Source organism: Scardinius erythrophthalmus (genome assembly GCF_964197995.2).
Source record: "Scardinius erythrophthalmus genome assembly, chromosome: 22".
NCBI classification, from domain to species: domain Eukaryota; kingdom Metazoa; phylum Chordata; class Actinopteri; order Cypriniformes; family Leuciscidae; genus Scardinius; species Scardinius erythrophthalmus.
This window is the reverse complement of record NC_138242.1, coordinates 26,340,526-26,361,905: the sequence shown is the minus strand read 5'-3', so window position 1 is coordinate 26,361,905 and position 21,380 is coordinate 26,340,526. Positions and strand designations below refer to the sequence as shown.

The window sequence follows — 21,380 nt, the reverse complement described above, 5'->3', positions numbered from 1 at the left end:
ATACAATATTATGCCTGAACAGGCAACACTATAGGTGATATTAATATAGTTATTCATGAGTTTCATGGACTGTGAAGCCCAAATTGCTACATGACAATGCATTTTTAATAATCCCTGAGAGCAGTTTAGAGACTTATATTATAGCGGTTTCAATGAAACAAACAATGCGGCAATTCAAAGAACAATCTCGTCTCTTGACAGATCAGTATGGCTTCATTTGAATGATACTTCAGACGACATCTAAAAAGTCACGTGGCAGCAGAGCAGAACTCGTGGAGGTAAAAGGTACCTGGGGTACGGTTTAGGATTTGCTGAAGACTGCATTTAACAGTAATTTAACTAACTTTAAGTGAGTGCAGTGGTAGTCTAAATGTAATGGGAGAAAAGAGCATTCACAATTAAATATCCAACATCGACTGATATCAATAAATTTAACAAAAATGTCTAATATCGCTAATAACAAATCTGGTACCGACAGCATTCCTAGAATTAACTCAGCAGATTTTATCTGATATGAAAGATACTCAATATCAATGTCATTAAAATATTACCAGATCATATAATTGTTGTATAAATGACCTATAAATCACTTCTTAATCACACCTAGTGGCAAATAGACACTCAAATTGGTACTGTTGGTATGTAAGTGGGAGTTAGTCAAAGTCTTCTAAAGATGCTAATGTGCTTTGCCACCTTTGGACACCAACACTGCGTTTCCCTTGTAATTGAAAAGAGACACCAAGTTATCTGTGATTGCAGGCCGACTGCAGGAGCAGCCAGTGAATGACGGTGGGCTGTGATAGCCCTTTTTTCCTGGGTTATCTAATTATCGGCTCGATAACCAGACTGACCTCTCACATTTAAGGAGAGAGGATCCGCCACCTAGACAGAGACGTCTAATAAGTCACAGCAGAGGTGGGTGGCACAAGAGAGAGAGGCTGCTTTTGTAATTGCTCTTCTTATCCTTCATGAAGTAATGAAACTTAACATGCCAAAGCGCTTCCTTTTTTTTAGCCTGTGGTGATTGTGTGGAACAGGTGGGATCGGGTTACAAAGGTGGGTGGAAATGAACTGTCGTGCTTTCCGTTTCCCCCTTCCGAGCAGTCAGTTAAGAAACATGCCCGCATGAAACCTGTTAGAATTGCAAACAAATTGCTTAAGGTAAAGAAAAACAAACCCTCCGGCAACACTGAAATGCAGGCAGCTAAACTTATTCATGTCAGCGGGCATGTTTTTAAATTGTATTTGTAGTGTGCACTTGCTTATATACAGTACATTTCGAAGAAACCCTGAAGCTTTAAAGAGGCACAAAGGGTATATAAAAGCAGGAACATTTATGCAGCTTTTGTATCTAAATAATGAAGCAACCTTCAACCACTATTCCCATAAATGGGTTTGGATTATTTTGAACATGTTTACACAACTGGGAGAAAAAACACTGTACAGAAATGTCTGGTATATATTCAAATTAAAAATAATATTCAAACGGTAAGCCGATGATTGTTATAATGTTATGGTCAATAACCAGTAAAAAGATATTAAAATGTGACAAAATTTTGTCTGTAACATAATGTTTCATTCATTCGTTCATAATTTTGTTTGTAACAAGTTACAAATAAAACACTAAAAACTCAACTCTAAATGCTTAATTTAGGCAGTGTTTAATGTTATTAAAGTCAGCGGTGGATGATGGAAAAGGTAATCTAAATATAAAAATAGGGCAAATGAGCATACACAGTTACATTTCCAATGCTGGCTTACACTATATCCAAAAGTTTTTTCAACATATTTCTATAGTGTGTATAATTTCAGCAAGGCTGGAACACTGTATTGACCGTCGCCCTTTACCAGGTACAGGAAACTCCCACTTTGCCGCACACACAATTGTGGGTCAAATCGAGCAAATCAAACCCACGCACTTTAATTTCGATTTAATTACCTGTTACTGCAGTGCTGTGTTGCAAAGCCAAACATAAACATATAAATGAATTAATGATTAACACACCTGAAGTGCAGAGAAACAAATAACATGTATGCGACCAAACAAATTATATGTATTTACAAAGATGCTTACATAAACCCTGCCCTGCATGACTTCATAGAAATGTCCTCACAGATCTGTTTACTGCAAGCTAGTTTGCTGGCACCTCGCCATCCTCGCTCCTTTTTAGTCACTTCCTCTGAACATGAAGTGGGAATCATCACCATGTGTTTGTTAGACATGAAATATCTGCAGCTTTCTTTGGTTTAAGCTCATCTTGATTGATGTGAGACAAGTTATTCCCCTTTTCCCTGACACCAGCTCACCAATGGTGAACCTGACGTTTGTCGTGGCAGAAGGCCGGGCCGCTGAGACGAATTGTGTCTGTAGCAGTGGAGAGTGTCACACATCATGAGTTCATACTGCTGCCGACTAGAGCTGAGAGACTTCATTAACACTGGCACGCCACAAAAGCTCTTCATGACAGCACATGGGATCCAAAGAAACAAGAATACATATTTCTCTAACAGGTTAACTCCACTAAACCACAAGGGAATAGTTCTTATGCAGCAATTTTTAGATACGAACACTTAAGAACTTGAGAGTTACTCGTTTTTTTGCAAATTTCCCTTCATATGCAATCTAATCCATCTGGCCTACGGCATACATGGCTTCTCACTCAGGTGAGCCGCTAAAAAATGATAATGCAAATTCAGTTTGAATAAAACCTAATATGGAAATAAGAGAATGAAAAAGAAATATTTTTCTCCCTACGAACTCAAATATACCTTTTTCAAAGCTGTGGCCCAGCGGTTAGTGGTCATTGAGTTATGATGCTCATGTGGACGTTGCAGGTTTGAATTGAACATGCAACATGGCCTGATTCCCAATTATTCAATTACTCTGTATTGCGCATGTCCAATAAATAAATAAACAGATAAATAAATAATGGGTAAAAAGCCCTACCTCAATGGCAAACTGCTGCAGTCCCCCAATGTTGATGGGTCCTTCCTCAGACGCATACAAGTTGCATCCCCCAACACACAAGTCTGAGGTGGGACACACCATCCCACACGTCAAACCTAGCGGGTTGTCTGACAAAATGGTCCGTGCCGCCCCATAATAATTCTGTGAACATCAACATAAAAATGTTTTTTAGAAAACCTGGCGAGATATGCATCTAGATAGCTGTGTGTATGTGATTCATAAAGTGCTATCACACCATTTTAAAATGTAGCTAGCAAAATTATGTTGTTTTTTAAATTACCTTATTTTGGCCAAATTCTATTTGTATTTGTATATACAATACATACATATTTGTACATGCAACAAATAATATGAGACACAAATATAAATGTTTATTTCACTCATTACTAAAGTTTATTGCTGAAAACCAATTCATTAGCTTAGCAAGGCGCTAAAGCAAAGCCACAATAAAGTACTTTATTTTATGTGCAGTAGAGAATAGATTCACTTCAAATCAGTCACATACACTACCATTTAAAAGTTTTGAGGTTGGTAAGATTATTTACTTTTTATTTTATTTTTGAAAGATTGCAGATTTGGTGCTGATTTTTTTATTATGAGCATTTTTATTATTATCAATGCTGAATACAGTTGCGCTGCTTGATATCTTTGTGGAAACCATGATACATTTTCTTTTAAAAAGTTTGTACTGACCATAAACCTTTTAACAGTATATATTATATATACAGTAGTGGACGAAAGTGTTGTCCGGCCTTTTATTATTACATCTTTTATTAAATTACATCTTAACCCTTTATTCAATTATCATAATTTAGAAAAAAAAAAATTGTAGGCATATTGCGTAGTTGTCCTTAGAATCAATTGTTTTATTTGTGATAACGCAATGAAACATGCCAAGTTGTGCATGAGGACAATCATTTTGCAAGGCTGTCATACAAAAAAATAAATAAATCATGAACATACAAAAACAAGAGAAACAACAAAATATGAATAACTTATGTCGTAGTCAATGTATGCTTTTGTTTTCTGTGAGCTTTTTGTTTTTCTATGCATTTTACTTTTTGCATAGCAAAATAAAACCTGTAACTGTAGTAATATACACACACAAATAATTTTGTGTGTATACTGTATATATTAGTGCTGTTAAATCGATTAATCATGATGAATCGCATTTAACAAAAAAGTTTGTTTACATAATATATGTGTATAAATAGTATTATATATATTATAACACATATATTATGTCAACAAAAATTGTTATGTTAGATGCAATTAATCATGATTAATCGATTTGACAGTACTTATACACTGTCTATATACTACCATAATATAGTATACAGTATGTGTGTGTATAAATATATATTATGCTAGTCATCATATCAGCCTGCGCAACACAGCAATGTGGATGCAGCAACTGTAGCAGAGGTGTTCAGTAACTGATACCATTGTAGAAATGGCCTTTTATGCAGACAGCAATGATTCATTTATACTGAGGTAAAAAAACAAAACAAAACAAAAAACAACATCAGCGAACAAAATAAAGTGAGTAATATTTAGCAGGTCATGTGATCACAACAATATCTGCCCACCCAGCCTGCTCCATCTAAAATAAAACAGCTTTTATAAGGCTACTGAAATGACTTCATGTTTTTAAACATATTTCAAAAGTACTACTCATTTCTATCAGTGAAAGTTTTAAATAAAAAAATTCACCTTTAACACTTCTATTCATGTAAGACATTGAAGAAAAACTTTGTGATAGTACCACAGTACTCTCTTTTCATTCTCTTGTCTAACAAGCCCATTCTGACAGTCATCACCCCCTGACTGACATGTGTCTAGTTCTGAAAAAAGCAGACAACATCTCTCTTCATCAGACAGCCTTGAATTAAGGCCAGAACGCCTCAATGGCACTCGCTAAATTCGCAGAATGCACGGTATGACGGAAACCTTGACAGAACAACGGCACAGAAACACAGTGTTGTTCCAGCGGCGCGCATTAAAGACATTTTGCACGGGCTTTATTCAAATGCTGATTGTACAAGTCAGTTTTCCTGCTTCAAATGAATGACTGATATTCAAATACACAGATGCAATGCATACATAAGAGCCGCTGTAGTGCAGCTTTAAAACGCTCCCACAAAAGTCAAACAAATGAGCACAAAAACTCATTATTCCCTGCGAATAATTCACGTCATCCAACAGCAGATCTCTTATTAAAAGCATAACTCAAAGTTCACCACCGCAGTTCTGCACCGGCTAGATGTCACAATTACGTCTTTTACAATGGCAATGTCTGTCATCCTGATGAAGAGCTCAGATCTGACATCTTGTGTGATGTTTTTAGTATATGGACGGTATAATCCCTGTAGTGTGATGTATTTAGTATATTTAGTGAAACACAAGCCATTTTACTTCCTAAAAGTGACGTATTTCAGAAACAAATTGAATATAATCCATCATGAACTGATTGGATCATGAAAAGTGGAAGAGTTTTTGGTGGATTGTGCAGAAATATTCAAGTGTGAAACACTTTTGAGAAAGCTTTTTGACCAAGATGTGGCAAATCCCAATGGTAACACTTCTTTTTCAAACTAACCTTATTTATTAATCATTAAAGGGGCTATATGTAGAATTCAGAAACCTTTGTTATTAGCGACACCGGTGGCCATTAAGTGAACTGCGGCCAGCAACTAATTGCTCGTGCAAATGTAACATACAAGAGACCGAATGTGATACACTGCCCACAGTGAAATACTACTGTTTACTTGTCTTTAATAATGTTTGACATTTATATTAGTTAGTCCAGTTGTTTTTGTTGTAAAACCATAGGAAAATGTTAGTGTTCTTTAGGCTGTTGATTTTTGCTCATGGAAATAAGATGCAACAAAAACATTTTTCAAAAAGACAGAATAAATATGTTTGATATAAATGTTTTGACTAAATGTTTTACCTTACTGGAATCGAAAAGTGGGAATCGGAAAGAATCGGAATCAATAAGCAGAATCGGAATTGCTAAAATTTGAATGACACCCAACCCTACTGCCAAGCTTTTATGAAGGCTGCAACAATAACTCTCTGTAACACTTTAGTTTCGGGTCCAATTCTCACTATGAACTTAAAGTAGTGCATATTACTAGGAAATTTGCTGTTTATCAGTACTTATAAATCACATATCAATGCCTTATTCTGCATGACCATATTCTACATCCCTTAATCCTACCCAACACCTAAACTTAACTACCTTACTATCTATTAATAAGCAGTGATTAAAGGTCCCGTTTATGCCCCTTTTCACAAGATGTAAAATAAGTCTCTGATGTCCCCAGAGTGTGTATGTGAAGTGTCAGCTCAAAATACCCAACAGATCATTTTTTACAGCATGTTTAAATTGTCATTTTTTGGGGCTCAGAAAAACGCGCTGTTTTAGTGTGTGCCCTTTAAATGCAAATAAGCTGCTGCTGGACGACCCAGGGGGCGGAGCTTCATGAGCTCGCGCACAGTCTCTCAGGACAATTTCATCTCACGGAATGATGATAATATCAGAAACTCTCAGTAACAGTGTTCATTTCGAGTCGGACAATAATGCCTACAGAGTCAGAGTGCTGTATAGAGATGAAACAGGTATAGTTTAGTAGTTTAATTACGGTTATTATAACGTATTTGTCATCTGCTTGTATGTATCCATTATTTATTAATAGCCTGAATGATGATCAAACATATACTGAGTTTAATAAAGTTTATTGTACATCACACAAAAGATGAAGCGTCAGTTTTACTTCAGAAAATCACCGTAAGAGCTGAGTAAACACAGTAAGTTATTACAAGTGCGCAAGTACATAAACGAATTTCGGTAGAATTGAGGGAGCATTCCTGTGGGCGGAGGTTAGTCAAAAAACGGTTCTAGTGACGTCATTAAAGAAGGAAGTAGAGGGGTGTAGTCCAAACGGGCCGTTCGATGTAGTCGACTTCTGTTAAATAAAATATCTCGCTTGGCATTGAACTTTGAGCTTTATCATTTTACAGATATTATTTATACTCTAACAACAACATTACACACTAACTAAAGTTTGAAACATGGGATCACGAAGACCGTGACCTTTAAGAGTTTATGGAGGCAAAAGTCGTAGTTAATAGTTGGATAATAGTGAGAATTCTACACTAATTTAAAGTGTAACCTAACTTGGCTGTGTTAAATCTTGATCCTAAAGCAAAATCAGTGTATAAGCACTGTTCTAAAGTAAATACATAAGCATATACAATGCAATTTCTTTACCTAAATAAACTACATGACGAACTTGTGAGATAAAATAAGACTTGCATATGTAAGACGTGACTTATGTAGCAGCATTTGAAATCCCAGGAGTCTGTTTGAAAAAAAATCTAATCATCCCAAGAGCACACTACAGAAAGAAAGAGAAAAAAATTGCATAAAGAAAATGACATTTCATTTTCATACCATATGAAATGTAAACATTAATACCATAATAAAAATGCCTTTCTCTACAGAGGTATATTTGATATGAAAGTTACATATCTTATATTAGGAACCTGTTGTACAACGTAAGGGAAATATATGAAATGTGATGAGTTAGATAATAGTTCTTTCTGTTTGCTTTGCTGTTTGTTGCTGGGCTGATGTGTCCCTGATCTCGCTGCATGGCTTTCTATATCCGGCTTTTAGAAGCTAAAAGAACCCATGAAATGAAAATAAAAGTTTCGTGGCTTTTAGCCCATGTCTGTTAGCTTTGAGGCCATCTATATGCGAGTGCACTCCTTAAAATTTGAGCTTTTTCTAGATATATGCATTTAAAATGGTCTTTTTCTTCCTGAAAAATGGACCGGAAATACAAATGACTCATCCTGTGCGCAGAGGTATAATAGGAATTTATGCTCAATAAAATGCTTTTGAAAATTAAAATGACCCCCATTCCTAATGTGACCTGCAACCAACTAGCAAAAGAAAGTAGCGAAACGTGTTTTTGCTAGCATACAATATAATGTAAACTAAAGCCTACTGACTATATTGAAAAAAAAAAAAGAAAGAAAAAAAAAAAACTAAATAATTGAAATAAATTTTCATTAAAAAAATTGCCTATAAAAAAAATCTATTACAATTTAATTTTTTTTTTTATAATAATGAAAAAAAAACTAAAGCCCATTGGCCCTTTTAAAATGAATTCATTATTCTAAAAAACTAAAAGCTATTGGCTGTCGTCAAAATAGGAAGAAAATAGTGTCAAATTATTTCAGTGCCTTTTGTTCAAATTAAAATTACCATTAAAAATGGCATTCAAAACATATCCTTTGGGAAGTGGAACGATGAAAGTTTAGTTTCATATAAAAATGGAGTAAAAACTCCAAAAATAAAAGTTCTTACATTTTGATGAAACATTACAAAATCAAACCTTTTTATCAGAAGAATCGAGCTCAATGAGACCAGAAACATTTATTAAGAAAGTCAACTTGTAGATACGCAACGTACCTTGTTTGCGATACTAGTAATGAAGGCCTTTATGTTCAGATTAGTCGGGCAGCTTTTCTGACACGGTGCATCGGCACACTTCAAACATCTGTAAGAAAACAAGATTAATGTTTGAATTTCCTCACATGCAATGCAAAGTAAAGTTATTTACAGTAAGAACAGAACTTTGTGTCGTCGCCCCACTGGAACGGCACATTCCAGCCAATTACAAACACTCTACGGCACCCAGAGGAAATCAATCCCAAGCTTTTGTGCCGGAGGACTTTTCTCCCAGCAACTACATCTCAAAGACGCCATATTGATGACACACCAGTTTTGAGTGACAAATAGGATAATTTGGAGCCGCCCCAATTAAATATTCATGCCCAATCAGAATGGATGTGGTACATTTGGCCCCTGGATGTGAATGGCGTGTGACAGGAGGCAGCTGACTGGGGCTGCTGGGAAACGAAAGAGGTCTGCTACTGTAGCTCACAATCATTATTTCGCATTTTACAAACACAGCTGTTTAAAAATTCACCACACTAATGACTTCAGATGATGTATCAGTAATTTGGAAGAGTGCTTTTTCCTTTACAATGAGCAGAGAGGGGGGCGGAGGGGGAGACGCACACAGGGAACAGAGCAAATCGAGGCAGGGAAGGAGACGCGGAAACAAGAAGGGGGGAGAAAAGACTCCCCGTCGTCTTCGATGTGAAACGCACAACTTGTGCCATGTATGTGGAAACAAAAAGCACACAAAACACAACAGTGCACACACACAAAAGCAGCACAAACGCTCATATAACACCTGCAGGTTTAGCTTCACGCGCAGCTGGATGCCCATAATAATCCCGTTTCACTATTCTCTAAGCTCAGCGCGGACTAGAGTGCACAAGGCTGCCATTAATACCACTTACCGGGGTGACAGTGGGGTAATTACTGTAAGGCAGCGGCCAGGTACCGACGCCACAGAGGACCACACAACGCTACCGTCCCAGTCCCGCTTTTATCAACCAGGGTGGCTGATCATAATGTGACATTAGTTTTGACCTGCTTTTCTTTATTTGATCATAAATTATCCTTAGCCTTAAGGATTAAGGATATTGCAGGAGTCTTCGTCTGGGAGAGGGTCTGGACTGGGCTTTGGCGGTGAGATGAAGGCTAGTCTCGGAGGATGCCGGGGCCTATCGCACTTCTGATCTGCACAGAGATGATTAATACAGAGAGGGGACGCCGAGCAGCTGCGGGAAGACATAAAGCCACACTCGCAGAAATATTTCTCTCGCTGCCGTTCCTCTCTGCTTATTGTGAAGGAAAAGGCACTCTTCCAAATCAGCGATATATCATCTGTTATGATCATCGCTGTGTGTCTCTTACAAAATATGCATGTAGAACATGAAACGGTGCAGTGGTTCATATTCAGCTTCCTGTACAATGAATACATTAGCGCAAATGTATTAAAGATCACGTCTTATTGATAATAGAAAGTTACATATCTATACTCTAAAGTTTATATCAACCATTTCCTTCCCAGTCCATCCAAGACCATTTATTGAAACTAATAAATGGCAGTGATTACGACTTGTAATAGTTTGAAATATCATCCAAAAAAGTAACCAAATTTCAATTATTTAGCTGATTGTCTTCATAATTGTACATCAAAATAATTTTTTTAATATGCTTGTCATTTTTTTAACCATACACTTTTTCTTACTTACTTATTTTAAAACATTTCATATTTTCCTGTGATGGCAAAGCTGAATTTTCAGCATCATTGTTCCAGTCTTCAGTGTCACATCATCCTTCAGAAATCATTTTAATATGCTGATTTGCTACTCAAGAAACATTTCTTATTATTTTCGGTGTTGAAAACAGTTGTGCTGCTTAATATTTTGTGGAAAATGTGATACCTTTGTTTTCAGAATTCTTTGACGAATAAAAAGTTAAAAAGAAGAGCACTTATTTGAGTTTTAACTATGTAAAAGGCTTTACTGTCACTTTTGATCAATTTAATGCATCCCAAATAAAAGTATATTAGTATATTACCAAAATAAAAGAATATAAATATATTTGAAGACCTTGCAAAGTAGGAGTTTTGTGGCTTTTAGTTCATGTCTCAAAAAGTCCCATTCCCATGTGGTCTACATTTCCTTAAAGTATATCATGAATATATGTGCATTGCACTGGCCTTTAGATATTCTGTTTCTCACTGAAAAACCCTTATTGGTCGACCTGTAGTTATGACATCACAGCCACATGTAGAAATCAACACCTATTCATTATTCTGCAACTTGGCTTGCCCTACTGAGCAACAGTGTGAAATACTCCAGTATGTTGTGATTAGCCAATCATAACAGAGGGCATTTGCATATAGAAGCCTGCAAGGTACTTCAACAAAAACCTGCTTGTTTATTTCTAATGCCGAGTTCACACCTAACGATTTTAGGCCTGATTTTCTCGTTCACGTGAGTGACAATCGCAGTGTGAATGATCCGTGAGATAGTTGGCATGCAAATATCTGGACATGTCGCCGATTCAAAATCCTGCAAAATATCTTCTGACTGAAAACTACATCGGCGATGACCGACAGCCAATGAGAGAGCCAGATACAGGACAGCGGGATGTCTGGGGAGGAGTTATAGACCAGAATATCAGTATTTTAATAGATATATTTACAAACAGAAACAAAGCACAAACATCTGCTTGACCAGCAGCACATTGCAAAATTATTGATTTACCCCAACTCTCTTTGCAGAACACACAGTCCTTGCTCCCCTCGTCTTCACAACCATTTCCTCCTGCATAAACTGTTTATTTTTCTCCTTTTCGCTGCAAATTAGTACAGACAATTTGGATCGCAATCTTCTAGCAGGCTATCATTTTTAATAACAATTTCAGTCTCACGCATTTCCTTATCAGTTCTCGCGTGTGTTTGGTTGTGAAACGTAGTTTGCGGACCAGACAGAAGTTGTCGGGGATTCTCTCTTTTGTAAAGTCATGCAGTGTGAAACCTCCTGTCCCCGATCCATCGTGCAGTGTGAACACACCAGCAACTGAATGTTACCCCAGACAGTCACGCAGTTTGAAAAGAACGGTGACTCGACTACTTTGAAAATCGTGCAGTGTGAACTCGGCATAAGGGTAAGAGAGGGGTTGGGAAATGGTCATGCAGAACTAAATGAAGACTGTTTTGGTGCAAAAAACCTTGACTAATATTATAAGTTGACATCAGGGGGGAATAATAAAATGCAAAAAAATGGCCCAGAAAACAGCTGTTCCACGGCAGGTCAAAACGTATAAACACATTCATAAATATGAGACCCAACAGATCAAAATGAGAATCTGTGAGAGGGGCACCTTCAGTTGATTGCCAAGCGTTTTTGTCTCTCTTTTCAAAAACTGTAGCTCTGGGGGGGGAAAGGGCGAAAACGAGAAAGAGTGAGAATAAAATAACCTATTCCCTCCTCTGACATGCCGGGGCTCTGCGCTACGACTGTGGACAGGAATACCATTGTCTTTTTTATCCTCCCAAGGTAACATTAAAGACACGGCACATCCAGACACATTTTAGACCCTCATCCGTCTCCCCTGGCCAGCAGCCCAAGCGCTTAGCAAATGTCAACAGAAAATAATGCACACACGAAGGCAATCTTATTTGTTCAAGAATTGCTCTAGGTCACAGCAATTCAGCTGGGCTTTGAGAGCGGCGCTCAGGAAAAGACTGCCTAGCAGTGCAGTGCATTAGACACAGTGCTGGGGCTTTTCTGAGCTGTAACGCAATCAAATGCATACACAATTTTTCCTTTCTTTGCTTTCTGTATTTTTTATTACCCTCCCAAAAATAATCCAGTGCGTTCAAATGAAAGGAGCTGTTGATTAGCGGACCACTGCAAGCTGATTTATTCTCCCGTCTCTTTCTGCTTCCTACCTTATCGTTTTCCTTGAGTAATAATCTAGCGTTTGAATGTTTTCCATGATGAGAGTATTATGGGGTTCTGGAATGTGCAGTAAGCTAATCTTCCAATTCATTGTTTTCATTATATCTGAACCAAAATGAACCCACAATGGAACAGTACAATTCAATAAAAACCTGGGCCTCCCAGGATTTGCCATTTTAATGACTGCTTACCTTTATGAATTAGTTGTCGCCACAAATTCAGCTCTTCACTTTTTCTTGAAGAAACTAATAATTCTGTTCTTAATCTCGGGGTTGCGGCAAATTTTATCTTTTAATAAGGGTTTTTTCAGGAATACAACAAAGGATTAAAAAAATCCCTGAATGCAGCATTGAAAGCATCAAGAGTAGAAGAAAAATGCACATAGAGAGCCAACAGCTAACTATAAAATTGGATGGATGGATGGATGGATGAACAAAGTATATTATATACTGGGTGGATGGATGGAAGAACAAAGTATATTATATACTGAATGGATGGATGGATGGATGGAAGAACAAAGTATATTATAAACTGGATGGATGATGAAGAAAGTTTATTATATACGGATGGATGGATGGATGGATGGATGGATGGATGGATGGATGGATGGATGGATGGATGGATGGATGGATGGATGGATGGATGGATGGATGGATGGATGGATGGATGGATGGATGGATGGATGGATGGATGGATGGATGGATGGATGGATGGATGGATGGATGGATGGATGGATGGATGGATGGATGGATGGATGGATGGATGGATGGACAAAGTATATGATATACTGGATGAATGGAAGAACAAAGTATATGATATACTGGATGGATGGATGGATGGATGGATGGATGGATGGATGGATGAATGGACAAAGTATATGATATACTGGATGAATGGAACAACAAAGTATATGATATACTGGATGGATGGATGGATGGATGGATGAAGAAAGTTTATTATATACTGGATTGATGGATGGATGGATGGATGGATGGAAGAACGAAGTATATTATATACTGGGTGGATGGATTGAAGAATAAAGTATATTATATACTGGATGGATGGATGGATGGATGGATGGATGGATGGATGGATGGATGGATGGATGGATGGATGGATGGATGGATGGATGGATGGATGGATGGATGGATGGATGGATGGATGGATGGATGGATGGATGGATGGATGGATGGATGGATGGATGGATGGATGGATGGATGGATGGATGGATGGATGGACAAAGTATATACATAATATACTGGATGAATGGAAGAACAAAGTATATGATATACTGGATGGATGGATGGATGGATGGATGGATGGATGGATGGATGGAAGAACAAAGTATATTATAAAACTGGATGGATGATGAAGAAAGTTTATTATATACTAGATTGATGGATGGATGGATGGATGGATGGATGGATGGATGGAAGAACGAAGTATATTATATACTGGATGAATGGAAGAAAAAAGTATATGATATACTGGATGGATGGATGGATGGATGGATGGATGGATGGATGGATGAACGAAGTATATTATTTACTGGGTGGATGGATGGAAGAACAAAGTATATTATATACTGAATGGATGGATGGATGGAAGAACAAAGTATATTATAAACTGGATGGATGATGAAGAAAGTTTATTATATACGGATGGATGGATGGATGGATGGATGGATGCACAAAGTAAATTATATACTGGATGGATGGATTGAAGAATAAAGTATATTATATACTGGATGGATGGATGGAAGAACGAAGTATATTATATACTGGATGAATGGAAGAAAAAAAGTATATGATATACTGGATGGATGGATGGATGGATGGATGGATGAACGAAGTATATTATATACTGGGTGGATGGATGGAAGAACAAAGTATATTATATACTGAATGGATGGATGGATGGAAGAACAAAGTATATTATAAACTGGATGGATGATGAAGAAAGTTTATTATATACGGATGGATGGATGGATGGATGGATGGATGGATGGATGGATGGATGCACAAAGTAAATTATATACTGGATGGATGGATGCTATTCAATTGTTGTTGTTTTAACCTGGTGTTTAATTGCAGTACCCATAACGTGTAAATCCAATTGGCAATCTTTTCCCTCCTCTTTTCACCATTTGTTCTTTTCTGTACTATTCTATAAAATAAAAATAGAAATCCTAAACTTAAAATTAAAACAAATATTAAAAGTGCTTTGTTTTACACTATGTTAACTCCCATCCAAGGCTGAACATATGAGCATGTAGTGTTGAATCTGTCTTGCCCGATAGACGCAGCTGTGTCAGTTTGCTCGGGCATCTGGATGCAAGTTTAATGATGTCAGCAATGCAGCTCAGCTGGGGACGGGTGGGAAGAGAGCGCCAGGTGAGGTGAGATTACTCTGTGCACTGAGGGTTAGGACAGCGGCCGTCAGAACTGTCAAAACCACCCGGCCTGGGTCTGTCTGGGATCAGGGGGATAACCAACAGCTGCAAACACAGCACACTGAAAAATGAAGAGAGAGATACCTGCATGGCTCTGTGTGTGTGTGTGTGCGTGCGCACAGATCTCAGCCTGAAGCATCATATGCATTTGATTGACACATCACTCAAAGCTGTCATTTCAGTAAAAGGTGTAGACCACGTTCTAGATGTTCAATTTCCCTAATCCAGCTGTAGCTAATCTAGCTATAAAATGCCCATGCAGTTGACAAGAACACAAACCGTAATACACAATTTTCAAGGATGCAACCATCAGTCAGAAATCCCCTTTTCCCCTTTGGTGTATTTAAAGTTAAACCGAATCAAATGTGTGGCTACTATGGTGATAGGAGAATGTAGGATCTGTCAAAGTGGACGAGTGAGGTTAAATGTACACGCCTGCTGCACGGTTTCACCTGTCATCTTAATTGCTTTGACACTTGTGTTTTCGACCAATTAAATCAGACTCTCAGATGGTCTGGTGAGTGCAGGCCTTTGCTCCGATAATACGGCAAAGTTTGTATTTATGAACGTCTAGATATCTGACAACAAACAAATCACGAATATAAGTATAACTTTGGGCTGTTGAATGCTTGATTCTGATTGATTGACAAGAATTCTAAGGTGTGCAATTATTTTATAGGAAACGCACAGCTAAAGTAGTTCCAGGCAGGTTTTGTCTGCATTACAGTTCCATATCACTTAGCCAAATTTATTCAGTTATTTCAAAGTTACTTGCAGCCTACAACAGCAAATTAACTAAAACCCACAAGGACATTTAAATATATATAACAAACAGTAAAAATGTCAAACTACCAAAATTACACTTATATAGTTTTTTGTTTTTCTAATAATTCAACGGCCCGTCGTCAACTATTCCCTACAACTACCTGTAAATATTTATATTTATTTATTGGCTCAATGTGTAATTAATTGCCATCGCTTTATAATTTTTTTGTTTGAACACTTAAACACATGGACCAGCATTGTACATACTTGTTCACTACCTTAATATTCCAACATTTTCAGCAATACTACTGTATATTTATCAAAATTTCATTTCTAATATCATAACTGGTAACATTCCAAAAATATACAATTTTGAAAGGGTATAAATAATACAATAAATAATCTCATGCTTGTATCATTCATGTATTTAACATTTCAATGATTTTAAAGTACTAAATCTAGTCAAATTAAAATATAAAAATAAAAGTAAAACCCTTAAAAGTAAAAATGTAAATAAAAACTGAAAAAAATAGACAATACAACATTTTAATAAATACCATAGTACATAATACTAAAATAACACTGTTTTATTAATAAATACCATAATAGTATATAAATCATACTAAAATAACACTGTTTTTAGGTATGTTATTGGGTGGTTATCCTCAAATTCTGAGTTCTACAGGGTTGTTTTAAATTGTTTAATCATTTGTTGAGTAAAAACCTTCCATGTCTGATTCCGTAAATCCATTCATGTCCCCAACAGTGTGTGATAAGTGACACTGTGAAGCTTTGTCCAGAAAAATACAGTAATAGGTATAAGCAACAACAATAGCGACACTCGTTTCAGCATTAACTGAAGAAAAATTCACTATTTAGAAAAAGAAAAAAGAAACCCGCAAAGGCCCTGATGTCATTTTGAAGGTGAATCTTCAGCCTTGATCTCTGCGCTCGAGGGGGTTGAATATATAAGCGCTCTCCCCTACAGTGGTGCATTGACAAAGGTCACCTCAAGTCCTCCCAAGGTCCGGACCATTTGAAATTCAATTGAAATTCATATATCTATTGGATGTGTGTGGGGATGCTTTAAGGGCAATGTTTACCCCCAGCCAAGTTCATCACTCTCTCCGGAGTGACAGAGGGGTTAACGACGCCCGGCGCGCGGCCCGGTGGACAATCAGAGCAAATCAGAGCGCAGACGGATGACGGCCGTTACATCCGTGTGAGTCATAAGCTTGCGTTTAGGGAACGGGTGGCTATCCCTCAGCGCAGTGACAGTACGGACGCGGCTCCGCTGACTGATCAGACACCGGAGAGATGGAGAGAGCTTTGAATAATATGAAGCTCTACAGAAAGCGAGGCATGACCGAGCATTCATTAGCCCCTTCACTAATGCTGCAACTGGACACCTTCACTGTGACCTGTAAGACCACAGCCGCAGACGGGCCGCACCCGGGCCGCCTCCCCTCGACACCTGGAGTCTGAGTCGCTCAGAGGGTCTGGAAATCAGTGCCTGGAGCTTGAAAAAGGATAAAAAAAATATCTTGCTTGCTTAGTTAACGGGTGCTTGCCTACAACATATTTCGCTCATTCTCTTGCTGAGTTTACATACACACTCTGCAGGAAGGTGCCATCTTGACAGGAAAAGGAAATAACACGTTAAAAATATTTAACGCAATTAATGCAGCATACATTTTTTTCCCATCATCCCTTAGCTAGTGTTACATTATGATCACGCTCTTATTTATGCAAATACTTTTAGACTCTAGGGGTCGCTGTTTGACAAAAACGGAAACTGCATAGTGTGCCTTTAATGAATGTAGAGTTGTGAGAAAATGGGATGCACGTCTAGTCTGGCTATCACCAGGCCAAGCTCAATTTATTAACATTGAACATTAGTCTGGGGAGTCTGCTCTGTATTTTCTACTGCACAAGAGGCGTGATCAACGGGCATAGTTCAAATGACTCTGTACGCAACTGGATAGTCCTTCAACCAATCAGACCAACGATCCGGGTGACGTACTTTGCAGCGGAAAGTCCAGGCAGGAAACGTGTCAACAAAACTGTTGGTTTGGAGCATTGATCAGCGGTTTGCAAAAGTAGCAATGGCATCGAGCAATTTTTGCAGGTTGTGCAAAAAAAAAAACATGAAAGTGAGTGGTATTTACACCCACTTGAGCGATATGTTTGCTAAATGAAAGAAGCCATTGAGCATCGTCGAGAGGTTAAAAGGAATTGGATTGGATTAAAGCTGCCAATAGCACGCCAGGTGGACCCCACAGATTGGTAACGGAAGCAGGATAGAAGAATGTTCAGGTTTCCAGCCTGTATGTGTTATAATATAAAACATACAGCCCGAGGAAAAGGTTATAATATAACAAAATTTTAGTTATAAAGTTATAATTTCTACAAAAATATTAAGCAGCACAACTGTTTTCAACATCAATTATCGAAGGGAAATGTTTCTCGAGCACCAAATCGGCGTATTAAAATGATTTCTGAAGGACCACGTGACACTGAAGACTGGAGTAATGATGCTTTGAACAGATTAAAGATTCAGAACAGAACAGAAATAAATTACATTTTAAATTATACTAAAACAGAAGTTATTTTAAATTGTAACAATATCTCACAATATTACAGTTTTTACTATATTTTTGATCATATAAATGTAGCAAACTTTTGAATGGTAGTGTAAATCTAGTGGTCAAAAGGTGTGTGAACCCACGATTTGAACATTAAATTGAGCTCTTAATTTTCCCCAGCAAAAGAAAATTGAGTACATCAGGTGTGCCACACCAGAGGAACAGTTAAGCTATGTTATATTGCTTCCTTTAGCTTTGAGAGCGTAAGACGAGGATCTGCTAGTTTCCCATTTCTATCAGGAGATTAATGACATGATTGCCTAAATTTATTCTCCTGCACTTGTTTTTAGGCAAAAGGTTTATGGATATTCATTCTGAAGGTCTGCGGAGTGATTTGTGCAGTGTGAAATTGGTAAAGTGTAGCTAACCTTGTTAACTTCCTCAATTAAAGTCATGTCGCAGGCTTATTTCCGTGTGATTATACGCTGAGCGCCCTGGAACAGGCGTAATTGAGGAAAGGAACCTTTTCCATCATCACCAATCTGTGCTCACCTCAACCACCCTGCCAGCCTACCACAGGGTCAAATATAAGCTCTGTTCGTTTTTTCTTGCATTTCTAATCATATTCTCCTTCTATTTTGTTTTTGTCTTGGTAATTAGCAGGTAAAATCGTTTTCACTTCAGCAGACTGAGGTGGGCAGCAAACGGTGAACAGCGTGACATCAGGTAAATCCCATGAGACAAAACCACACTTCAATTTGATTTCACCTGCACTCATAACTTATAATACTGTTGCTTGCTTCTTATAGTTCATAAGTACTTTCAGATTGTTAAAACTTGAACTGGGGCTAGTTGTCACGCAGGAAAGAAAGTTGAGGCACATGGACGTGAATGTATCCGTATTTGCATTTGCATGTATGAGCACGCTCCCTTATATGCATGCAGTCATAACCTTTGCCATCGATTCAGCCAATTACCACAACCTGGCAATAATTCATAAGGCTGGCAACTAACGGACAATTTTCCATAAAGGGAATTTAATTAATTGCTTTTTTTGTTGCTGTTTGTGCATCCCTGATGATGTATTTATCTATGAGCCGCTTAAATATTGCTAGGAATTATGTTCATATACATGCAGTTCACTGTAATCCTCCTCGATCTCTTCTAATGAAGCTAAGCAGATTAGGGGAGATTTTTATAACGCTCACTGCGAACACCGGATTCTGTCATCTCAACACACTTCTCAATAAATCTATTCTTGCGCAGTGGATCAGTGAGATGAAAGTGGATGAGAAATTAATTTAATACTCTTATTATTTTTTAAATATACAGGACTTTAATATAGTCACTTTAGAAGCTACTTTATATTCAAAGAAGTTGTAGGCTGTCCAAAGAACGAACGATGATGAACAACCTGCTTAGCTATTTTAGTGACGATGAGGTCACTGCGCTGATTTAGAGATTCAACTTAACTCCACTACAACTACATACATTTATCCGCTAACCATTCAGAAACATCCAGTTGCCTCCTAAAGTCGTACATTAACTTCTTCCCGAGTCTCTCCGTCAGTGTGCGACTCCTGTTTGAACATGTAAGGCTGAACACAGCTACTGACAATTTCTGACATTTGACTTGACTTCTGTCCAAACGTACCGCGACATCTACGTAAATTTCCATTGCAGTTTTGCGAAATATTCCATTTTCGAATTGCTTGAAAAACCACCTCATGCGAGCGTAAAACCTTTTTTTGCGATACATGGGAGTTTTTGCGAAATTGACGGGTTTCCATTGGGCGTATTTTTAATTCGCAATTTCAATTTTCGCACTTTGAAGGGTGATGGAAATGCGGCTACTGTTTATGAATAATGGGGATATAAAAAAGAAGTGGATGGATTTTTACCATTATAGGCTGGTTGGTTTCACATCTGTGTTCAAACACCTCATAAAAGTGAATTTTGCTTAATAGGTCCCCTTTAAGTCTTTGTTGAAGTGGCAGAAATTAATAAACTAATCATGAAAAACCAAACACCAACATATGATCTAAGCTCTTCAATCAAATGCCACAAATGACTGGACAAACGGTGCGGTATGAGTTATAGTATGTGCCAACGCTGAATACTCAGCGATATGAGTTTGTATAGAAGTATGAGCAATTATACTAGTGGTGCTGCCTTTGCACTAAAGAGAAAGAGACAAGCATAAACACCACGGCCGATAACATGCTCCAGAGAGTCAAATTAAACATTGACAGGTTAGCCGAGCGCAGTTTGTTCCGACGCCATATAGCTGATCTGGAGCCCTAAGGGACGTCTTCTCCTCGCACAAATTAATACCTTCGAGAGGCTGACTGAATGGTGGCAATAAACTCATTTGTTCCCCAAATAATGAAGAATGACTTCCCCCAATCCCCCTCGACCACCGCCACCAGTACTTTGGTCCTCTCCACATCTGTGACTGTTGCCATGGTGACCTGGTCTTACCTCACCGCTTCCCGAAGTGCTCCACGCTCACTCAGAGTCGTGTGTTTGATGTCATCAAAATTGTTCTCTAGCTTCACGCAGCTCTGCAAGAGAGAGAGAGAGAGGGAGCGAGAAATGAGATGACAGAGGAGGCGCTGTTATTTGTTTGGATGTTTGTGTGTGCGCGGTACATCGCATTGATTGGGGCTGTTACACAGGCTTTGAACATAATCCACTCAAACTTCATCAGCGAGACTGTTCCTCCACGCTCTCATGCAGATTGTAGCGCACTGCCGTGGCTGTGCCGTGTGATTCATCGGATGTGACACGGCCAACTCCTGGGCTGGTACAAAATGTCGAAGCGTTCTGGGGCTCGGACTGCGGTTGTCATGGTAATCGACCCCTCTCTAGCCCCTGACCCCTGAAGGTAGGTGCGGAGTTTGAATCGAACATGCTGGTATGGACAAGCAGGTAATTACAAGGAGACCATATTTCCGCTCCCCAGTACTCCAGATTTAGACCACGTAATAAACTGACACACGTGTACATGAAAACAAGCACGCAAACATGAATACTAAAAATGACCTCTGCCCTCGGCAACTGCCCGGAATACGCCATCATGTTTGAGTGCGATTTTTTTTCTTTTTTTTTTTTTTTCTTTCTGTTATTCTGACATTTGAAGCATGTAAAGTTGCATTTTATGCATGAAAGGTGTTATTTAAATAAAATGCATTATTATTAACAT

At 38.1% G+C, this 21,380-nt stretch overlaps 1 protein-coding gene across 4 annotated transcripts in view; it reads right to left on the bottom strand.

Moving 5' to 3' along the window:
- dpyda (dihydropyrimidine dehydrogenase a) overlaps nucleotides 1-21,380 on the bottom strand; it is a 168,626-nt gene that overhangs the window by 120,159 nt on the left and 27,087 nt on the right. For 3 of the 4 annotated variants that reach the window (XM_081352581.1, XM_081352583.1, XM_081352584.1), the window contains exons 3-5: nucleotides 20,657-20,739; nucleotides 8,454-8,541; nucleotides 2,948-3,109 (exon numbers count right to left, since the gene is read on the bottom strand). In XM_081352581.1, the coding sequence (XP_081208707.1) occupies nucleotides 2,948-3,109; nucleotides 8,454-8,541; nucleotides 20,657-20,739 (333 nt within the window). The remainder of the gene's footprint in view (nucleotides 1-2,947; nucleotides 3,110-8,453; nucleotides 8,542-20,656; nucleotides 20,740-21,380) is intronic. The other variant, XM_081352582.1, reaches the window with a different exon arrangement.